The sequence below is a fragment of the Nicrophorus vespilloides genome, unplaced genomic scaffold (genome assembly GCF_001412225.1).
Source record: "Nicrophorus vespilloides isolate i.1.1-1 unplaced genomic scaffold, Nicve_v1.0, whole genome shotgun sequence".
NCBI classification, from domain to species: domain Eukaryota; kingdom Metazoa; phylum Arthropoda; class Insecta; order Coleoptera; family Silphidae; genus Nicrophorus; species Nicrophorus vespilloides.
The window spans coordinates 106,448-129,595 of NW_017097600.1; the positions used below are offsets into that span (position 1 = coordinate 106,448).

A 23,148-nucleotide genomic window follows, 5' to 3' on the forward strand; every position below is an offset into this window, starting at 1 on the left:
GACACCTTTCACTGCATTATTGTTTATACTTGCCGCGCGCTAATACTAAATGTACTAGGATCTCCTTGAAACTGATAACTTCTATATTTATATGTTTACTAAATGTTAAAATCCATTTGCTGTTCGACCGGCGTACAGTGTGCGTTTTTGATTCGATACCGGTGGTTCTGATCGAAACTATTCGTCTTATCAATTATTCGTCGGAAGGAAGTTCTTACTAATTAATGTAAGTATGGATTCCTTCTTAGAAATGGGTCGAACAAATGACCCATATTCTAACGGTGTGAACGACCCAAAGGCGAAATAATTAAAAGAACGACTCCAGCTACTGCCACTCCGATAATCCAATAGTATAAACGGAAAGGTCAATTCAATTTGCTAACCCTGATTTGATAATGGTACAATCCACTGTTGTATGCATTTCGCGAACGCTTTTCGCACACTGCAAAGCTATGATGAGCGATGTTATGTAATCTATTTTTGAATAATTTGGTCATGCACGTTCGTTCCTTTATATTTCGCCTTCTCCCGTTTCATCGCGCTATTTTATATAAATATAATTAAATGAAATATCATTGCTAATAAAAAATAAATGGCATTGCTTTTTGAGACTATGAAGGTAATAACTGTTGATGGGTTTATATTAATTTATTATTACAATATTCTACAGCTAAATTCTAAATGTCATTACTTGCATGTTTACACATTAGGTTAGTTACTTATCAGTTCAAGGCGAAAGCAATTAATGTTACTGTTCAGACATAGAAAATAAAATAATTTTACTATTATGATACTAAATTTTACAAATTTCAGTTATAACTTTCACATCTTTTTTTTGGAATACACTCTAGGGACGTATTTCTTTTTAATAATTTTCCTGTTGCGTAACAAAAATAGTTTAAATCCAGATCCAGATCCAGATTCGTCGCTCGCTCATACATTAATTGAAGTATTTTACAATAATATTTATGGGAATTAACTCTATTACATAAAACAAACTTTAAATGAATTAAAGTCTTTTCTTGACTAATAAATAATAAAATCATAGCTTATCATGTTATTTATATATACGTAACAAAATTTCTTAATACTTATTATTTGTTTAATTTTTATCTTTCATTTGACTTTGTACTCTTTTTAATTAATGATTTTTGTCCACGATTTAATTATTTTATAATTTTTTCTTTGATATGATGTTATTTACATTTAGTTGTCATTAGTGATAAATATTGTTCTACCGAAAACACAAAAGAGGCAAAGAAGTCGTCAAAGAAGACAATTGTCTATAAAATATAAATTGCTATTATAATATATGAATGAACGCATGGAATCAATTTGAAACTATGAATAATAATTGAGATCAAGTTATTGGACTTATTTTTGGTACTAAAACGATTTTATTAGGATTAATAATTAATATATTGCGTAGGAAGTATTGCATTCGTTTTTGAAGTGGAATACATTAAAAATGAGTCAATAAACTGCCGTGTATATTTTATGTGTTAAAGGAAGTAGGAATTGTTAGAAATGTAAGGGGAAGTAAAATTGAATAATTCTGTAGCGACCTTAATAAGATTATCTTTTAAATATGCATGTGGAAGTTCGAGTGAAGCCAAGTTAGCGAAGAATAACGCAACGTTGTCGCACGAGTTGCATATATTGGTGTTCCCTGATGTGAAAATATTACCATTTGCTACCAAAGTTTATTTACCATGCAGTAAAATTATTGCAAATATACTATGGTTAATAACAATTGAAGGTCAATTGAACTAAAAAAAAATGTTAAATTAAATTAATGTTTATAGTTTCAATGTTATTTACTGAGTACACAATTTTATAAACTGAATTATTTAGATGATAAAATCAATTGTAGTAAATACAATTTTAAATGTAATGGATGTACAAAGGACATATTCTCGTTGAATATGGAGAGGAAACCCATGAAGTTCAATAATTAATGTGTGTAACGGTAAAACTTGTTGCAGAAAATGGTAAATGAACGGGGCAAGTTCCAATTCGCAATTGATAGAGGAGGTACATTCACGGACGTTTTTGCTCGATGTCCAGATGGGAGAATCAGAGTCCTCAAACTGCTCTCAGAAGATCCGCAGCACTACGAGGATGCGCCGACCGAGGGAATCCGTAGGATCCTCAAAGAGGTAAATTTTAATTATGAACGTAACAGTTGGCTGAATTTAACTCTGACAGTTAAAAGTCAAAAATATTATACTGATTTGTTGTACATCGTACCCTTTTACTATTATTATACAATGCGGATCAAGTTTAATACGATCACCGGTGCTGGTCTCATCCAGGAGCAAATGTTCATGAAGAAGATAGAATTGTCGCAGATTAAGAAGCAGATCAACGAGTTTGCTACGTTCCTTCCAAACACAATTCTCACAATGCAAAAGAACGAACTAAATCTGATCCATCATTTCGTTGGAGTTCTGCTGCAGGGCGAAATTAGCGGCATAGCAAATGTCACCGATAAATACAATAAAGCGGGAGTTGGTGGAATTTACAGGCTGACTGCAACTCTGAACGCCTACATCGGATCAATGATTGAAATATTGCAATCATACGGAGGCGATATTCTGAAATATACCGGTCAGAATTTCGTCGCATCATGGAAAGTTTTATCCGACGATTGTCTCTTTGAGATACTCCACGAAGCCGTCGTCTGCGCTTTGGTCATAACGCAGACTTTAAGTAACTTTGATACCGAAGTAAATGCAAATCTTGCCGTGAAGCTGGCCATATCCTGTGGGAATTTATCGTTCTCCATAATAGGCGAGGGCAACCTCAAAGAATTCATTATCGTCGGAGACGCTATAACTCAGGCAACTTCTGCAAGAAAAATTTGGAACGCCGGCAAAGTTGTGATCGCCCCTGGGGCGTGGTCACACATGTTACAAGACCGATATGAAGTTACCCAAAGTGGAGACGGTTTCGTCAAGGTGACGTTAAATCATCAGGAACTTACATCCCTTACACAATCTTGAATGTAATTCCTTTTAGGTTTCGAATGTCTGCTACAAACCCAATGAAGAAGATAAGAAGGTGTACTACGACACGAAGCAAATTGAAGTCGCTAAATTGATAGAGAAACATTTTCGCCACAGAGGCGAACTGAATACCAAGAAGAGTTTCCAGTCAAATATCACGGACAGTCAGAAAACTGAGCGATTTACGCGATCTTTGCCCCATCGTGAGGAGATCATGTTTGCATTAAAGTATTGGATAGTAGACGAATTGCGTCCTTTCATTATTAGAAATGTACAGGGACAGGTGGACGAAGGGCAACCGGTTCAGTATCTGACGGAAACGAGGGATCTGACTATACTGTTTATCAGCGTGGAATTCAATCCGCTTACGGATCAAACTTACGTGGACGAGGTGGACGAGGTTTATAGGGAAATTAGTACGGTCTCGCTCGATGTGTTAGGATTGACACATAAAGTTTACTTCATAGAAAAAAGAATAACATTCTTAGTTTTGTTTGGTTTGCGCGGCGTTAAGCATGAGACAGAGAGTCAGAATGCTATCCGTTCCGCATACAGAATAAGATGTTCCTTACTGGATAAAAGTTCTATCAGACAAGTCGCTTGTAGCGTCACCAATGGTATCGTTTATTGCGGTGTCGTCGGTCACCCTTTAAGGAGAGAGTTCACGGTTATTGGAGAAGCAGTTAACAAAGCTTATAATTTAGTCGAGGAATATCCGGAGACGGTGACGTGTGACTTTAAAACATTCAAATCATCGAAACTTTCATCATTCTACTTTGAGTTGAAATCATCAAATTCGAAGTCGTTGTATTACGGTGTGTTCGAATACAATGAAACCTTCGAAAGGGATGAACACGAAAACGATTTGCCGCCTATAATTGGACGAAAACATGAAATAAATTTTGCACGAACAACCATCACCGATCCAGAAAGAGTTTCACACTATTATGGCGTTTGCTATCATGGTCCTCATAAAATAGGAAAGACCGCACTCTTGCTACATCTTATTAGAATGTTTGAAAATGTAAGTGGCTATGCGGTAGGTTCATTGGAATTGGAAATTACATCTAACAATGCATACTTCACTGTGCGCAGTTTATATAAACAGGTATACGATATTATAACTCAAATTGGTTTTGCAAACTTAAATCATATGTCAAGTTTGCCCATGGACTTAATGGAGAACTACGAAGAAATGCATGGTTTAGAGATCGACTTGGCAATGTTGAAATACATGTTATTGAATCGATTTCGTAATTTGATCGATATTTGCCCTACAGTCACGATCGTGTTATTTATTGATAATATAGAACACATTGATTTACAGAGTTGGGAAATATTGGAAATTGTTATAAACGAACAAAAGATCAGGGTTATATCTTCCGGATGTTTCGAGGATGAGAGCACCTGGGATCTGCACTTTAAAATATCTATGGACGACAATATTAAATTAGTGGATCTACTTCCTCTTGTAAACAAGTATATTCCTGCTTTAGCATGTCAATTTCTAGACGTAAGTGCGATCAGTCATGGTTTGGCCAAATTATTGATAAAATCTTGTAAAGGACATCCCGGATTTGTCGAAACGTGCTTGCTGCGTCTTTTAAATAACTCTAGCATCAAAGTGATCTTATTAGCTGTTAACAGTGACTCATTGAATATGTATTATGTTTCGCCACGAAGATATTTGCGAGATAATCATATTTCTGAAATACTTCAGGCAGCAGATTTTTCTGATAATTTCAAAGGAACTAAAAAATCTGAACTTACATTAGCTGCAATATCGTTAGACTTGTTCGATTCGTATACGCCATATCAACAGATGGTTATTAAGACTAGCGCCGTTTTGGGTCATTTATTTACAAGAAATCTGTTGATGGTTGCATTGAAATATCCGTCAGAATCAAATTTGGCTCCGGTTATTAAAGTTCTTTTCGAGGAAGACATTCTGGACTGTGGCTCTAGATATGCGTACGGCTATAAAATGGAGCAGAGCAAGTATTGTTGCAGGTGTTATTTTGAGGACAATCCCTTCGATATAAATCCCACCTTACCCAGATATGCGTTCTGCAAGATCATGCATTTCAGGAATAAAAGTATCAAAGAGGTCGCGTATAATTTATTGCCAGGAAATCAACGCATCGAATTGCATTTACTGTGCACGGATATATTGGAATACACACCTCATCAATGTCCAAGATGTATGCGAGATGCAACAAACACTTTCATAAATTTTTACAAATACAAGGACATAACCGAATACTGCAGAAATCCTAATATGTTTACCATGAAGGGTATAATAAATGATGACTCCGATGATATGAAGGAAATTATCAAGAGACACATATTGCAAGTCGATAATGGAATAGTGAGTACTAATAACGTAGATTTCATAAACATGACGAAATCTCGTCCACGACTTGATATGGTATTTTGCAAGTGCTTCCAAATCATGACGCTCGTTTATAAAGAGCTGATTTATCACAGCACTTGCGCCGGTCACTTTGGTAAAAAAATATTTTTTAGTATGCAATACGGTTTATTGCTGACAATGAAATATGATTACACCAATGCTATTAGAGTTTTAACCGAAGCAAAGGAGTATTGCATGATGGACGCAGGATTGCCCAAAGCTCAGATTTCGGAAAGCTTTAGGAAATTGCATGTCGGAAAAATTGAAATGGGTTTAGCAAAGTCCTGCATTGAGCTGAGAAAAATAACGGCAGCGAAAAACCATCTGGCCATAGCGTTAAGACAGTACAACATACCATCAATGTCCCTGTACTATAAAGTTTACAGTAAACTCTTGACGAGATCGTTCCTGGTGAACTCGAAGAATATGAAACCAAATATTTATAAGAATGTAATGGCTCGTTACGATATGGGCACATGCTTATCTTATTGTGCGAAGCTCTTCATGTTGGAAGGAAAATGGAATTTTGCGAAACTATGTTCCATATATAGTATTTACTTGCTCAGAAAAGTCAACTTGAATGTACCGATATTATTTGATGTTTACAGTTCCGCATTAGAGCTGTACATATACAGCAATGACATGCATACATGTGAGAAACTCCAGAGATATGTGATCAGAGATCTGCAGGTTAATTATGCGAATAACATAACGGACTATTTTTACGCAATAAGCGTCCTGCTGAATAATGTGTTCTACATAAGTTGTATATCGGGAAATATTATAAAAGCCCTCAGATTAGGTTACAGGGCATACGACATTCACTTAAAGATTTATGGAGATTACGGCCATTTGAAGATATTATCGTGGCTAATGATCATGTTGATATACAATTACAGAGTAAGGGATTGCATCGATATATCCAGGATTATCATTCAATCATCTAATAAGGACTACACAAACAGAATAGAGTATTATTCGTTGGCGCTGAGATTCTACATGCGCACTGGCTTCTATATTGAACCAGTAGAAAATATAGTGTCGTTCGCAGAGCAGTATATGGAAAATGTCGAGGGGGACAATTACACTTGGTCGGAATTGAACTTTTTCGCCCTCCTTCATCTCTACTTTATGCGAACAAATAAAGTTCAAAAGGCAGAAGAATTTAATATACTGTGCGATTTTAATTCCAGCAACCTGTGTCAGGATACCGTCGCGAGGACGCTTTTTATCGTCATCGAGAGTAAATTCTATCATTTTCTTAGGAGTCGCAGGTCGCAAAGCACTTTCTTGGTAGAGGAAGAGAAGGAATTGAAGCGATATTTGAACATGCTCAAGCAGAATATAAAAGTATTTAAATTATTCCAGCCCACGTATTACTGCCTCATGGCTTGGTACAAGAAATTAACGAACAAAAATGGACAAGCGGATAAGTTACTGACCAGAGCGTTGAAAATCGCCGAATCACAGAATAATGTTCTATATCAATGTTACGTTACGCACCAGAGGAACTGTTGGTCAGGAAATTTCTCTAGCGATTGTCAGTCGACTGCAAGATCTGCCGATTTCTGCAATGCAGCTACTTTTACGATGAAACAGCTATCGCAGTTTATGACACCGTATCCCTTAGAATAAGTTGTATATTTTTATTGCTTTAAATAATTTAAGAAAATCAAGTTTGTTCTTGTCACATTGATTATTATACATCAGTTTTTACAAGTTTATATTGCCAGAAGATACCTTCAAGATGAGGATCCGATTCAATTCGGTAACTGGTAACCTGCTGGTGCAGGAGCACATGTTTATGAAGAAGATTGAATTGTCTCTGATAAAAAAGCAAATCGAAGTTTTGGCCACTTTCATGCCGGATGAAATTCTTCAGTTAAACGATAATGAACTATCCACGGTTTACAATTTCGTAGGTGTTTTACTTTTCGCCGACGTCTCCGGATTCACACCTTTAACTGAGAAGTATAATAAAACGGGAAAAGGCGGTATCTACAGATTGACCGCCACCTTGAATGCGTACATCGGAGCCATCGTCGAAGTGCTTTACTTTTACGGTGGCGACGTTCTGAAGTTTTCGGGTGATGCGTTCCTAGCTTTATGGAAGGTTATGCCGGATGACTCATTGTTTGAAATTTTGCACGAAGTTGTCGTCTGTGCTTTAGTCATTCAACACACCTTGGGTAAATTTGAAACCGAAGTGAATGTAAATCTCAAAGTGAAGCTGGCTGTTTCATGTGGCAACATGACCTTCTCAGTGATTGGCGACAATTTTAATAAACATTACATAATCGTGGGCGATGCGATAAACGATGTTAAAGAAGCGGAAAGATGCAGTGTATCTGGAGACGTTATGATATCGCCGGGCGCATGGTCGCACATGCTGCAGGAACGCTACGAAGTTACTTATGGTGATAACGGCAACGTCAAGGTCAATCGAGCTGTTAATTAGAACCGTTTAGTATTAATAATGAAAGACGTATTGCAGGTGTGGAATGTTTTTTATAAGCCAAATGAGGAATCGAAGAAGGAGCATTACGACGAGAAGCAAATTGAAGTGTTGAAGCTTATCGAAATGCATATTAATCACCGAAATCGGTTGCACGCCAAACACACATTCGATTCTAATTTAACTGATAGCAAAGTTACAGAACAATTTATCCGGTCTTTGCCACAGAGAAAGCAAGTCAAACTCGCTCCAAAGCACTGGATCGTGGATGAACTGAGGCCGTTTATCATAAAGAACGTTCAGAGCCAAGTGGACGAAAGTCAGCCAGTTAATTATTTAACTGAAATGAGAGAAATCACTATACTCTTTATCAATATAGTTCCAGACTCAAGCAACGAATTGCTATTAGTAAACATGGTGAACAATGCTTATCAGATAATTTGTAAAATAGTGGGAGAAGTGCTGGGAGTCGTGAATAAAGTTTCTCTCTTCGACAAGGACGTGATGATCTTGGTGCTGTTCGGTTTGCGTGGCGTCAAACATGAAATGGAAAGTCAACAGGCTTTGCGGTCAGCCTACAGGATACGAACAGCAATTACGAATCTTGAAGGAGTTAAAAGAGTGTCTGCCGGCGTTACGAACGGTTTCGTATATTGCGGGGTCGTCGGTCATCCGATGAGAAGGGAATACACTGTTATCGGAGGTGCTGTGAACAAAGCCGCTCGTATTATGTGCGCTTACGAGGGAAAGGTAACCTGCGACTATCGCACCTTCAAACATTCAAAACTATCCTCGTTCTATTTCCAACTGCAAACTCAGCTCAAGCTGAAGGGTATCGAAGAGGTTGGAAATATATTTGAATATAATGAAAAATTTGATAAATCTCTTTCCATAGCAAAGGCCGCTCTTCCCGTTGTCGGAAGAGATAATGTATTTAATTTTATCAGAGCAATGATCTATGAACCCAACACGGTTTCTAATTTCTACGGACTTTGCATGTACGGTACATCTAAAATTGGGAAAACTGCAGTCCTCCGATCTGCACTAAATATGTACAGGAATAATGATAACTTTCATATGGCTTCGGTGGAATTGGAGGGCAGTTCGAAAATCGCTTATTTCTGCATATCAAGTATATACAGACAATTGTACGATCATAAAGCTCGTATTTCTTCGGAAGATTTTAGCTGCTTGTTGAATATACCGAGAGAAATAGACATCGACGAAGAAATTGTGCATGGTGACGAAGACATAGCGCTGCGGAAGTATAGAATTTTGAATTACTTCCGGGATTTGACCGAATTCAGCAATGTAATTGCTACGTTGATTTTCATCGATAATATTGAGGAAATTGACTTGCAGAGTTGGGAAATACTGGAAATCGTAATCGGCGAAGGGAATATCAGGCTTATAGCGTGCGGAGATATGGAGGAACAAAGCCATTGGGATCTGCATTTCAAGCTGTCGTTAAACAATCATATTAAATTGCTGGAAATGCCACCGATCGATGATTACTACATTCCGGCCATAGCGTGCCAGTTTTTGGAAGCCACCGGATTGCCGAATACCTTAGTCTATCTTCTAATCAATACGTGCGAGGGGAGACCCGGCTACGTCCAGAGTTGTCTCTTGCGGCTGGTGAACAACGGTAGCATCGAAATGAAATTAATAAGTAAAAATGAGAACGTTGCGAATTTCACGTTTCCCCCAGCCGAGTACACCGGCAAATGTGCATCCGATATTATCACAATAATAAATTTTGCCGAAAAGTATAAGAGTAGAAACGATGAGTTAACTTTAGCTGCGATATCTTTGGACCTTTTCGATTCATTCACTCCGTATCAGCAGCTCGTAATCAAAACTGGTGCGGTGCTTGGGGACTTGTTTACTCGTACACTTCTGCTCGTTGCATTGAAATACCCATCGGAATTGATATTGGCAAAGGTTATTGGACAATTATTCGAAGAGGAAGTCTTCGACTGTGGTTCACGATATATTTATGCGACGGACATCGAGACGGACAGACTTTGTTGCAGATGCTATTTCGAAAAAAGCTACTTCACCTTGGACGAGAGATCATCGATGCCGAAGTATGCGTTTTGCAAGATTTTGCATTTCAAAAATAAAAGTATACGGGATGTTGCTTACGATTTGCTACCTGGAAATCAGCGAAAAGAATTGCACTTGTTGTGCACAGACGTGTTGGAAAGTATGAATAACGTTTGTCCTGCGTGCATGAAGGAACCTACAAACGTTTTTCTTCATTTTTCCAAATTTAAGGACATCATGTTATATTGTAACGACCCATCGGTTCTATATGAATACAAGACAAAATCTTACGATTACGAAGACATGAAGGACGTGATAAGGCGAATAATCCTGCAGGATGACCCTAACGATAATGACTATATTAATCCGAAAACGCGACCTAAGTATGATCTGAAAGTATGCAATTGTTACGAAATTATCCTGAGAAATTACCAGCAGCTAATTAATCATAGCGTCAGGGCTGGCCATCTCGGTAAACGTATATTCTTCTGCATGCAATACGGATGGTTGTTGATCAGCAAAGCTGACTATAGTACAGCGACGGTCGTATTGACCGAAGCCAGAGAGCTTTGCATGATAGATGCTAAATTATCGAATTCCCAGATATCGGAAGGATTTCGTAAAATGCATGTTGGCAAAATTGAATTGGGTTTGGCCAAAGCGAGCATAGATCTGAGACAACTGATTGCAGCAAGGAGTCACCTCTCGATCGCCTTACGGCAATACAATCTGCCCTCTATTGCTTTGTCGCATAAAATTTACAATAAACTGCTGACCAGAAAGTTTCTAGTTGGTCTGAAACGACTGAAAGTTGTCTTATATAAGAACACAATAACAAGAAGAGATATGGGCATTTGCTTGGGATACTGCGGCAAACTTTTCTCTTTGGAAGGAAACTTTAAGTTGGCTAAGCTCACTTGCGCTTATAGTATTTACCTCTTGACCAGCGTCAACATTCATGTACCCATATTGGTGGAAGTTTTTTGCGATGTTATCGACATCTACCGCCACCAAAATGACATGCATACCTGCGAAAAATTGCAGAAGTACGTGCTCAAAGAGCTTCAAATCAATTTCGCCCACAATGTCACCTATAATTTAGGATCGCTTTTGCAGCTTCTGTCCACCACATTCGAAGTACGATGCGTCGGTAGCGATATCAGCGCTTCGATTCGAATGGGTTTTCGTGTTATCGATATGATCGAAAAATTATTCAACACGGATAATATTTACAAAGAGATTTCGTGGCTCATGTATCTCCTAATGCTGAATTTTAGGCTGAAGGAGTGCGGTGATATATCACGACTTCTCATTAAAACGAAGCATAAACTGAGCAACCTCACGTACTACACTAACTGTCTGATCTTCCAGTTATCTACGGGATTCTATATAGAGCCAATTACGAACATCACAAAGTATGCTGAAAAATATTTCTCATCGGTGTCCAAAATGAACTGGAACGAACATTACTTCTTGGCCGCACTTCATCTGCACTATTTGAGATTAGGTAAAATGCAAATGGCAGAGGAATGGAAACAGAAATGCACATTTAATTCTAACAACGTTAAAAGAGATTTGGTGCTTCGGACTCTTATGCTTACCATTGAATGCAAAATACTAACACTTCTTCGTAGCAGGCGATTGCAGAATCCTTACTTGATCAGAGAAGAGAAAATAATAGATGATATGATGAAGTTATTTGCGGAACAGGTCAAACGTCAGTACAAAATATATTACCCTAAATATCTGATACTGAAAGCTTGGCTTCAACAGCTTAAGAGGCATCAAATATTGTCCAAAAGGACTCTGAAGAGGACGATTTTTATGTGCGAAAAGCATGATAATATTTTGCAGCTGTGTCACGCCATTCAATTGAAAAACATCTGGGGCGGTGCTATTGGTTTCAATTATTCTGAAAAATCTCAAAATCATTACCAGATAGCAGATTCTTACACAATGAAAGAATTTTCTCAGCTTTTGTATCCGTTTCCCATAGATTGATATATTTAATAAAATATGCGTTTTTGTATAGTGATTTCTTTATTTATTTATGTTTAACATTCTAACAATTAAAGGAATCACCGCAAGCAATCAACGAAGACGATAAAATAGATGAATCGTACATAGAGTCCATTCGGATGGGAACGACTGTTGCCACCAACGCATTGCTCGAGAGGAAAGGCGAACGGATGGTATTCGTGACAAATAAAGGTTTCAAAGATATTTTATTAATTGGAAATCAAGCAAGACCAAATATCTTCGATTTGGTAATTAAAAGCATAGGTAATTTGAACTACTAATTTCTTAATATTATATGTACGTTTTAGAATATCAGAAGACCTGAACTTTTGTACGAGGAAGTCGTTGAAGTTGATTGTAGGGTCATTCCAGCTCTAGAAAATGTATGTGAATTGGGTGCTTTGTCGAAAAAATGGCGCATCGCCATTGGTCAGACCGGTCAAACATTCTACGTAACCCAAGAATTAGATTTGAACAAAGTAGCGTTTGAACTATTGAAAATTAGGCAAACTGGCATTGATAGTATAGCGATTGCTTTAGCTCATAGTTATTCCTTCGCCGAGCACGAACTTGCCATTGGTGATATAGCTCACTCAATAGGCTTCAGCCAAGTCTCCCTTTCGCATGTAGTGATGCCGATGATGCGTCTAGTTCCACGTGCGTTCACCGCCTGCTCTGATGCCTATTTGACGCCTCACGTTAAACGATATTTGGAAGGATTTGCAAAAGGCTTTGATAATTCTTTACTCAATACCCGCGTCTTATTTATGAAGAGCGATGGTGGTTTAACTGCAATGAGTGAATTTAATGGATCGAAAGCTGTTCTCTCTGGTCCAGCCGGTGGTGTTGTCGGGTATACTTTCAATACAATATATTTACATAATTTATTATAATTATTATTATATTACCTTACCTCAGATATGCAAAGACTACCTGGAAGAAAGAAACGAATCTTCCAGTGATCGGTTTCGACATGGGTGGAACATCAACTGATGTTTCGCGGTATGCTGGCAACTACGAACATGTATATGAAAGTACCACCGCTGGAATTACGATCCAAGCACCACAGTTGGATGTAAATACAGTTGCCGCAGGCGGAGGATCTATGCTTTTCTATAGGTTCTGCTCTATTACATCCTTGCTATTTTGCATACTAAATTGAAATCTTTAAAACAGGTCTGGATTGTTCGTTGTTGGACCGGAATCTGCTGGAGCTAATCCCGGTCCTGCTTGCTATCAGAAAGGCGGTCCATTAACTGTTACTGATGCCAACTTAGCGTTGGGTCGTTTATTGCCCGAGTATTTTCCAAAAATATTCGGACCCAAAGAAAATGAATCTCTAGATAAGGATATTACATTATCTAAATTTGGAGATATGGTGTTCGACATGGAAGTACCGGTTAGTATACATATTCATAGTCATAATTTTGAAATACAACATGATAATTATTTTATGAATTTCTTAGAGAAAGGTGGAAGAGATTGCAATGGGATTCATTCGAGTTGCTAATGAAGCAATGTGTAGACCGATTCGAGCTTTGACTCAAGCCAGAGGTTATGATACAGCAGGACATGCATTGGCTTGTTTTGGTGGTGCAGGAGGACAGCATGCTTGCGCGATTGCAAGATCCCTGGGAATGTCGACAGTTTTCATTCATAAATATGCAGGTAAGTTTGCACTTGTTTCTTTCTGTTTCAAAATTATATAATTTTAATTTTTAGGAATTCTTTCTGCATACGGCATCGCTTTAGCCGATGTAGTGTACGAACTTCAAGAACCGACTTTAAAACTTTACGAACCCGCTAATTTCGATTACTTTGATACAAAACTGAAGGAGCTGGAGAAAAAATGCTTAAAAGCATTAAGATTGCAGGGCTACAACTCTAATCGAATTGTATTCGAACGATATTTGCATATGAGGTACGATGGTACCGATTGCGCTTTGATGTGTTCGCCTCAATCGAGTACTAATAATGCGACTCAGCACGGTGATTTTATGGCCACATTCGTGGAACGCTACCAAACCGAATTCGGTTTTAAAATTGATTGCGATGTTGTGGTAGATGATATCATGGTGAAGGTAATAGGCAAGACTTCCATATGTGAAGAAGTGGAATTACCGGAAAGCGAAAATACACCTCCGGTCCATGAAAAGACTACAAAAGTTTACTTCGAAGGTGGCTACAAGGAAACCAAAGTATTCTTGCTGAGTAAATTGATGCGCAATAATAAAATCGAAGGGCCTGCCATCATCATGGATAACCTTAGTACCATCCTGGTAGAACCTGCTTGCACTGCTACCATAACGAAATATGGCGATATCAAGATCATGATCGGCACTGGGAAGATGAAGGAAATCAGCGAAGAGCTGGATTCTATTCAGCTCAGTATATTTAGCCACAGATTTATGAGTATAGCCGAACAAATGGGACGAATTCTACAGCGGACTGCTAAATCGACCAACATAAAGGAACGCTTGGACTTCTCGTGCGCATTGTTCGGCCCCGACGGTGGCTTGGTTTCGAATGCTCCTCACATACCTGTGCATTTAGGCTCAATGCAGGAGGCAGTCCAGTATCAATTGAAAACCCGCACGGATATAAAGGAGGGTGATGTGATTTTGTCCAATCATCCGGCAGCAGGTGGTTCGCATTTACCAGACTTCACAGTGATAACGCCAGTTTTTCACGAGTAATTCATTCAATTCAATTTATTTTTTCTATATTTTCTGCACAGCAGAGGTGAATTGCATTATGATTGTATTTTCTTTTCTTTTGTGCAGATCGACGAAGAACCCAATTTTCTTTGTTGCGAGCCGTGGCCATCATGCAGATATCGGTGGTATAACGCCAGGTTCGATGCCACCCCATTCAACTAGTTTAGATCAAGAGGGTGCGGCTTTTAAAAGTTTCATCATTGTTAAGAAAGGAACATTCCAAGAAACCGAATTTACCAAAGAAATATTAAAGGCGGGAGGAAGAAATTTGCAAGATAATTTGAGCGATCTACGGGCTCAAGTGGCGGCAAATCAAAAGGGCATTCAATTAGTTAAGGAATTGATCGGCCAGTATGGATTAAAGGTGGTCCAAGCGTACATGAAACATATTCAGAGCAATGCTGAACTGTCCGTCAGGGATATGCTACGAAATGCTGCCAAAGATGCCCGTAGACAATGCCGCGATGTGGAGGCCGAAGAATTTATGGATGATGGAACGATAATCAAGTTGAAAGTGAAATTGGACGGGGAGACCGGTTCAGCAATTTGTGATTTCACGTACGGATTGATGTTTATTTGATGATTATTTTTAGTTTATATTTTTGTAATTTTTGCAGTGGAAGCGGTTTGGAGGTCTGGGGTAACTGCAACGCTCCGAGGGCCATAACATTATCCGCGATTATCTATTGTCTCAGATGCATGATCGGACACGATGTACCTCTCAATCAGGTAACTGAAGAGATTATAATACGATCAAATTAATTATTCATGACGTTGTTTGCAGGGATGCCTGACGCCTGTTGAAATTATTGTGCCGAAAGGATCGATACTGGATCCAAGCGAAGGAGCCGCTGTGGTCGGCGGTAACGTGCTCACATCCCAGCGAATTGTAGATGTCGTGCTGAAAGCTTTTCAGGTGTGCGCCGCCTCGCAAGGGTGCATGAATAACATTACTTTCGGCAATGAAAGGTGGGGTAATTACGAGACCGTCGCCGGAGGGAGCGGAGCCGTAAGCACATGACACCATAACTCGGATCTGATGTTCACGTTTCACTGATTGATAATGTGTCTACTAGGGTCCAAACTGGAACGGCGTTTCCGGTGTTCACACCCACATGACCAACACTAGGATTACGGACATCGAGCTATTGGAGTTGCGCTATCCCATCTACGTGATGAAATTCAAAATACGCGAAGGATCTGGCGGCGCCGGTCGTTACCGTGGAGGAGATGGGGTCGAGAGGGAACTAATGTTCCGCACGCCGGTCACCCTGTCCGTTCTCACCGAACGTCGTGTGCTACAACCGTACGGCCTCAAAGGTAATTAATTGCCATCATCGTCCCTTCAGACCGATGGTAATGGACCTAACCATTTTTTAAGATGTGTATACTCTAATTATGTTTACCCATTTACCCTTTTGACGCAAATCCCATCTTAAACATTTCCATTTTAAGGTATCATATGGGTTTAACAAAAATATTCTAGAAAATTATTAAAAAAAATAACTTAACAAACATTTGTGTCAACCTAAACAGTAAAGATATCAAAATTTTGTAATTGAATTGACGCTAAAATTATGATAGTTTCGGTTTTTCTTTAAAATTTGAATATTTTTGTTTATACAGTGATATAATTGAACGAAATTATGTTTGAATATTACTGTTGAAATAAATTGATTTACCAACTATAATATTTATATTTAGGTGGTCAGCCAGGCGCTAGGGGAGTCAATACGCTGAAGAGGGCTAACGGACGGATGATTAATTTAGGGTCCAAAACCGCGATTAATGTGCAGCCGGGGGTAAGTCAATATCTGTACTTTTGTAAAGTTTAATTGCGACGCGCGATTTGATTAAAGTGTCGGTGTTTCCGCATATTATTGATCATTTTTTAATAACTTTTGCTTTGTCGGATCGTTTTTTTTTTTAGATTGTCAAAAAGTGTTGTTTATATTTGAAGTGTTGCGACAACAAAGTCCTCGACATCGCAATAAAGCGTTTTATTTCGTTACAATGTGGAGAAATGTTGCGTTTTATTGTATTTGTTTTTATATATTGTTGCGTTTTTCTTTTTCATTCTCTTTCCTCGTTTTTCTTCTCGCCTCTGTCTCAGCAAACGGTTGACACAATTGGACGTGCACGTATCAACTTTTGTTATATCATCCGCACGCTGTTATTAAAAATGACCAAACGTTACACTTTTTGAACAATGGACTGTTGACAAATTTCACAATTCAATGTCCAGTAATCTCTCTTCGTTTTAATCAAAATTAAATGAAATTATTTTACATAATTATTAAATAAAATAATCATAAATAAGTTTTTATTGTTTTGATGCTAATTCGCTAATTCAATACCATAAGTAGATATACAAATAGGTTAATAATTTGTTAATACATCTCGTATGTACTTGATATTAGGATAGATGAGTTTGGTAGAATAGTCTGTTTCGTTTTGATCGGTTTTTGAAGTTAAGAAATCTCTTGAGTAGTAATTCGGTTTTCCTTTTGACCATCGTTTCAATGCATTCCACACCCGGTACGTGCAAATAACTTATTCAAAACATCGCCCTTCGGATTTATACGAGCAACCCTACGCAGTCAGCCACGTGCGTATCACATTTATTATGCACGCAGAATACGTTCCATTTTTTTTCCCGTCTTTTGTTACGTCTCTTCCTTTTGAATATTCTCGTATTGGCCTCTCGCAACGAGAATAAAAGGATAATAATTGAAGAGCGGCATTTCTCAAATCGTATCGATCGTCAATTATATCCGGATAACTCGATCGCTCTCAAAGGGATTCCCGCAGGACGACGGATAGGCATCAATTGCCTACACAAAAACTGAAATAATAACATCTTCGGTAATGCTATTAGTTGAAATATTGCGGAGGCGGTACTAGATCCATCATCAGATTTGGTGAAATGGCTTTTTGCCACTGGAAAAGAACGAGCACGCCATTTGATATTCCTGTTGGAGATTTTTTTTTGGGTCACCGGGACTTTCAGCAGGAGAACTAAAAGCTTTCGGTTGGTGAATCTGTTGGAAAACATATTGCATCTAGTCAGGCAAACCTTTTGTTCTGTGCGCGGCTCGCGAAATAATAGATCTTCCATGTAGAGAAGAAGGTTCGGAATATTGAATACGGTTCGGATATTTTAACATGAAAAGCCATCAACGTAAATTAAAATTGATTTCCAATTTATGAAACGTTGTGTATATAATAGAGAGAAAGAGGAACGATCTCTCTGGAGGTGTCGATGCAGCCGACTTAGTGTAATTTTGATTGATGAGCCTTTGTCAGCAAGATGGTGTTGTTTCTCTTCTTATTTTGATCATCCATCTACTGCGACAAGTGTTTTTTTTTGTCTCACCATCAAACTAAGAGATAAACAACTTTTGTTATAGTACAAATATATACCGGTATTATTCAGACATCGATCAATAATTACAATTACATTTTATAACGTAACAATATATATACAAAAAATAAACTTCCAAAAGCATGTTAAAAAACCCGTAACGAAGTTCGAAAGTTTTCTGTTATATTGCGCAGATCCTTTGTTCTTTTGGAATGGATAATTAAGGGTTGCCATGGATTTATTTCCATTATATATATTTTTTTAATGATGTGAAGTAACGAAGTTCAGTTTGTGCCCATTATTTGGAAAATTATTCGAGTGTACTTTCGTGAGGTGAGCGGAATTGTCTTTTGACTTACGCTGCTCCAGAAGTTATACACAGCCGTGATTAATTGCATCCATATATCATCAACTTAATTAACTTCTGAGGCTTGAGTAGTTCTTTCTTTCTCTCTTTCTATATATTTTAGCGCAGACCCTCGTATTTTTTTTCTCCGTATTTCTCAACGTCTATGCTATAATTTCTCCTATAATGGAAGAAGAAAAATCCGCGTAAAGCCGTACATTAGATAAATTGAATTTATCACATACATACTAAAGCTATTGAGCGTCGTCCGTGCTGATTTGAATCTACATTAATAAAAAAATAACTGTTTCAGGATATATTCGAGATACTTACACCAGGCGGAGGAGGATACGGGGTACCAGGATCAAAAACTATTAAAATTGAAGATTTACCCATAACTAAATCGTATGTCGAGAGAGGTAGTCTCTACACATTCAAGCTAAACCAGGAAAGCGTCTAATTTTTCGCTCAAATATTCTTTAATTTGATGCAAATTTATTGTATAATTTGCTATATTCTATTAATGATTACATTGGCAAAAATAAAATTCTTTACTTTTTTTGTTCTTCAATAATATTTGTTTGAATAAATTGTATTCTTGCGCGATAATAATGTTCTTGTATTTTTTTGTTAATTACTTACATTTGCCATGTGAAAAAAGCTATAAATATTTAGATCTCTGGAAATTTAATCAATATTTAAATTTATTAAAATAACTTTACGAATAAAAGAGTTAAGACATTTAAATTTATGTCATTTACGAAAGTTTTCTTTTGTAGCTAAATTAAAGTACTATTTTATAAATTATATAGAAATTGACTAAAATAAAAATGGTCACTGAATATTATATGTTGGTATGCACGAAACAATTTATAATAAAATTATTAAACAAATTTTGTTTTATTTGTAATTATTTATTTAATTCAATATTATTTTTGATTTAAATAAATTAAATCTGTTATATGAATATTTGATTATTCGGTATTATTTATTGGGATTTTTTTGCATTCGCAACAGAATCAATCTGTAAATAAATTAAATAGTTATTATTCACTTCTATAGTTACCTAATTCAGTTCCAGATTGATGCTAGCTAACACATATAAATTTATGTAAAATATATTGAGTAGAAAAATTTCATAATATACTGTTTTTATTTTATACAAGAATTTGTTTACATATTTACAAAGACACCAAATATATGGCGGTTATATAATTTACTAATATTGCGGTTATCGCAACGAGAATCAATATGCATTATTATATTTAATTTAATATGAAGAACCCACATGCATGTCACACACACACTTTTGAAGAGTCAGAGACAGAGAGACAGGTAAATGTTGGCTTTGGGAATTGTTCTATTTCGGCTCTTGTTGAAAAGGAAAAATAGGTGAAATGAAGAGGACATGAGAATGAGACTTATTTAAATATAAAAATATGTATTGTATCGTGAGCAACTTGGAGGAATAAGAAATGTAATGGGTATGTTTACGTTTTGCGCGATTGTCTTTTTGGTTTTATCGGCAGAATTATCACGTGTGAAATTCGCTGTCGCAGGTTTGGGTCGTTTGTTCGATCTCCGTTCTGTCGTCCAACGTTTTCGAGAGAGTTCTCAAGAACTGCCGAGGTTCTCGCCGTTTGTACGGCTCCCACTCGGCCTTCGGTAAATGTCAGTGGGTTACTATGACATCCGGTGCAGACTTTGTGGTTTGCACACTGTACGGACGTCGCATCTCCTCGTCCATCTCGATCTTGGCTTCCGCACGGAACTTGGTCTCCTTCTTGTAGCCGAATGTGCTGAAGGGTGCCGGAGGACTAGGTTTGGAGGTGATGCTGTGACTCGGTGTGCTGTGTTCCGAGTTGTTGGAGAAGAGTGATTCCCGTGTCTGACAAGCGCTGTCGCACATCTCGGGTGTTTGCACCTCCACCTCGAATCCTCTCTGGTTGTAGACATCACCATTGATGGAGTGTTCGTTACGGATGAGGATAGGTAGCAGCTCACCACCCGGCACATAGCACGAGGTATTCGTGAGAGCGTTGGATGTGGCGAAATGGTTAGAATCCGAAGAATGCGTGCTGCTGGATCGGGACCGAATCGATACCTTCGTTTTGTTCTTCTGCTCCATGTGCTCCTGCTGCTTTCCCAGTTGATTCAGTTCCTGCTCGCGGCTCTCCCTAACGTATTCCTTGCAACAAAAGAATCCAATTACTATTTTGATTACATTACATTTCCATACTGATCAAATATCACATTCATATCATACATTAAAATAAACAGTTTCATCTGGTATTACATGTAATTAATTTATGTAACATAAAACATAATTGTAAAATATTTTATTTAGTAACAAAACTTTTAAGTTAAGTATTTTATCAATAAAATAAGATAAAATTTCAGTTTTTTTAATTTGTACGTTAATTACGTAAGGTTTCTTTTTGATTTAATTTTAGAGCTATTTGTCAAAGTATAAATTGACGTTCGCATGTATAACAACTAGAATTGACTATTGCCTCAGATTATTTCATCAATGATACCATTTCACTTGCTATATATATACAATTTCATGCTTGCAGTAGACATCAGTCAACTAATGCCATTGATGAGCAAATTCTATAATATGATTACAAACAGACTATTCGTGCATAATAATGGCTATTAAGAGATGCATGCTTTTCACAAATAATCCGTTATTAACATATTAGTTATATATACTAATTATCTCGCTTTAATATTTAAATGTTATTAAGATTACAATTATGAAAAACTTAGTAGTAGTAAACAAAATTAATGAAAAAAAAAATATTCTGAAAGAACTTATTGATCATACGTATGCTTATAACTGGAATTTAATTAATCCTCGCAGCATGATGATACATAATGTAATTCCAACCGGCAAGTGAATAAAAGAATGGATTTCTAGAACAATTCTCATAGTTTGGTACATTTACCACGCAGCTTCAAACTTAAATAAACATTTTAAAATTGGCTTGTAATTAATAGTCTCTGCACATTTCCCTAAAGGCTTACTATTAATATTGAACCATTAATTGGGTTGAAGTGGTGTGCATATAATGAATGTCACTATTGAGCATGAATGAACTGATTAAAACGCTAGACGCGTGGTGTTAAATTTTGGAATTTTAGGTAAAAAAGTTTAAGTAGTAAAGTAAATAAGTTAAAAGTTATATAGTTGATGTTTTCGTTTAATAATAATGAATATTTAACGCTTGGTGCAATAATGAGGTGAAAGGGAATTTTAATTAACCCCTCAAGTGGTATGCGCTCGACGAAGATCACCTTAATTTATCTTTATATCTTATGAATTCGTCGCTCGCTAGCTAAAATATAGCACCGTCTCTGAGCTGACATCTTAAATCTTTAGTTGGCCAGAGTACACACAAAAAAATAGCAGATGATACTCCTCAGTCGTCAATTAATGTCCTCCCTTCAGAATAAATGATGGGGTTTAGTTTAATAGACGCGTGTTGCAAAGTGGAATAAACAAAAGAACCTAACCAAAATTAATGATCTTACCGTTAATTCGTTATTCTTACCTGTATTGTTCGGTGGTCCCTGACAAGTTTCTTGATACAATTGAAGAGGAACGTACAGCACATGCCGGATAAGATGAGGGAAAATATCACCATGATGATGATGATGTGGTTCTCACTGAGCGGCATCGCTTTGTTGTTCTGAAAATGTATTAGAAGATTAGAGATCGTACGTTTTTTAGTGCGCTCATTAAATACATATTCCATAATGCCAAAGTACGTTTCGCATATGTATACAATGGCATCACACCTGCAGACCGACCTCAAAAGCAATCAAAATATATAATTAAAAGTGACGCGACTGTTTGGATGTTAAACTTGTGCGATACGCAATAGTAATTGCAATTTTATCCGAGAGGGAATTCGGTGTGCTGCTATCAAAAATATGAAAAAAAAACAAAAAGTACAAAAAAAACATCGAGTCGTGTAATAAAATTAGCAATCTCACGAACTGCAAATGGAAATTGCGATTGCGTGAAAACTTAATTAGAGTCAGGGTCTTGTAACGCGACCCCGATTTTAACGTCTTCCCCCTCGATTTCTAATTAAAATCAAATCAACTTCATGTATAGATCGGAACTATAATTAATGTACAATTTCCAATTCATTTATTTATAAAAAAAAAACCGCCACGCTCAACTTGTAACTTAATAAAGAAGATATTTAGATTGGATGTGGTTACTACACTTAAATCTACGTTCTGTTTAAAATTGGGTTACGAAATCGTGTACTCTCTATCTACTATTCTGTTAAAGTTTCTAATTGATACGATCTGCAATTCGATATGTCGTCGTGTGATGGAGCGGTTAGATCAGTCCACTGTTAGCAAATCCAACAAACAAAATGATTCGTTAAACTCGTTTCTACCAAAGTTCAAAATTATCTTTCATATGTGTGTGCGTGTGTTTATTTGTGTCGCTTTTGTGTTGAACAAAAGTGAAAGGGGAAAATACAAAATAGGTAAAGAAAGAAAGAAAACGGGGGAAAAAAATAATCAAACACAGTTCTTTTCAAATAACTCGAAAACTTGATGAAAGCGGACACGATTAAATTGATTAAAGCTCGCTTGTGATTTCATCGGCTTACCATAAGTCCTCCCTATAAGAACAAATAGATATTAAATTGGTAAACAGAAGCCATAGAATTAGTTACTTTTTGAGGATGATTACAAATATAATTTATGATTGAAATAATCCTTTTTACAAAAAAAAATGCACCAATGC

The 23,148-nt window shown here is 37.1% G+C and overlaps 2 protein-coding genes across 5 annotated transcripts in view; one reads left to right on the forward strand and one right to left on the reverse strand.

Annotated features, from left to right (window-relative positions):
- Positions 1–11: 11 nt before the first annotated feature.
- Positions 12–18,903, forward strand: LOC108560536 (5-oxoprolinase). 2 transcript variants are annotated; one of them, XM_017918123.1, is made up of 14 exons: positions 12–226; positions 1,986–2,159; positions 12,001–12,192; positions 12,253–12,797; positions 12,863–13,063; positions 13,121–13,343; positions 13,411–13,612; positions 13,667–14,636; positions 14,728–15,219; positions 15,279–15,390; positions 15,446–15,670; positions 15,738–15,981; positions 16,366–16,463; positions 18,685–18,903. In XM_017918123.1, exons 2-14 carry the CDS (start codon positions 1,989–1,991, stop codon positions 18,829–18,831), a joined length of 3,822 nt encoding a protein of 1,273 aa, XP_017773612.1. In that variant the 5' UTR covers positions 12–226; positions 1,986–1,988; the 3' UTR covers positions 18,832–18,903. The 2 variants fall into 2 exon arrangements, with proteins under 2 accessions (XP_017773612.1, XP_017773613.1); XM_017918124.1 differs by having other exon boundaries at positions 1,989–2,159.
- An 897-nt stretch (positions 18,904–19,800) lies between these two features.
- LOC108560537 (neuropilin and tolloid-like protein 2) overlaps positions 19,801–23,148 on the reverse strand; it is a 103,169-nt gene continuing 99,821 nt past the window's right edge. For 2 of the 3 annotated variants that reach the window (XM_017918125.1, XM_017918127.1), the window contains exons 8-10: positions 23,012–23,023; positions 21,929–22,066; positions 19,801–20,559 (exon numbers count right to left, since the gene is read on the reverse strand). In XM_017918125.1, the coding sequence (XP_017773614.1) occupies positions 20,044–20,559; positions 21,929–22,066; positions 23,012–23,023 (666 nt within the window). In that variant the 3' untranslated portion in view covers positions 19,801–20,043. The remainder of the gene's footprint in view (positions 20,560–21,928; positions 22,067–23,011; positions 23,024–23,148) is intronic. The other variant, XM_017918126.1, reaches the window with a different exon arrangement.

What these genes read in the sequence shown, in the direction of transcription:
- LOC108560536 (XM_017918123.1), top strand. Translation starts at nt 1,989, where the DNA reads ATGGTAAATGAACGGGGCAAGTTCCAATTCGCAATTGATAGAGGAGGT. An exon ending in GACCAAATATCTTCGATTTG is followed by an intron (nt 12,193 to 12,252) that starts GTAATTAAAAGC and finishes TGTACGTTTTAG; the next exon opens with AATATCAGAAGACCTGAACT. An exon ending in GGATCTATGCTTTTCTATAG is followed by an intron (nt 13,064 to 13,120) that starts GTTCTGCTCTAT and finishes TCTTTAAAACAG; the next exon opens with GTCTGGATTGTTCGTTGTTG.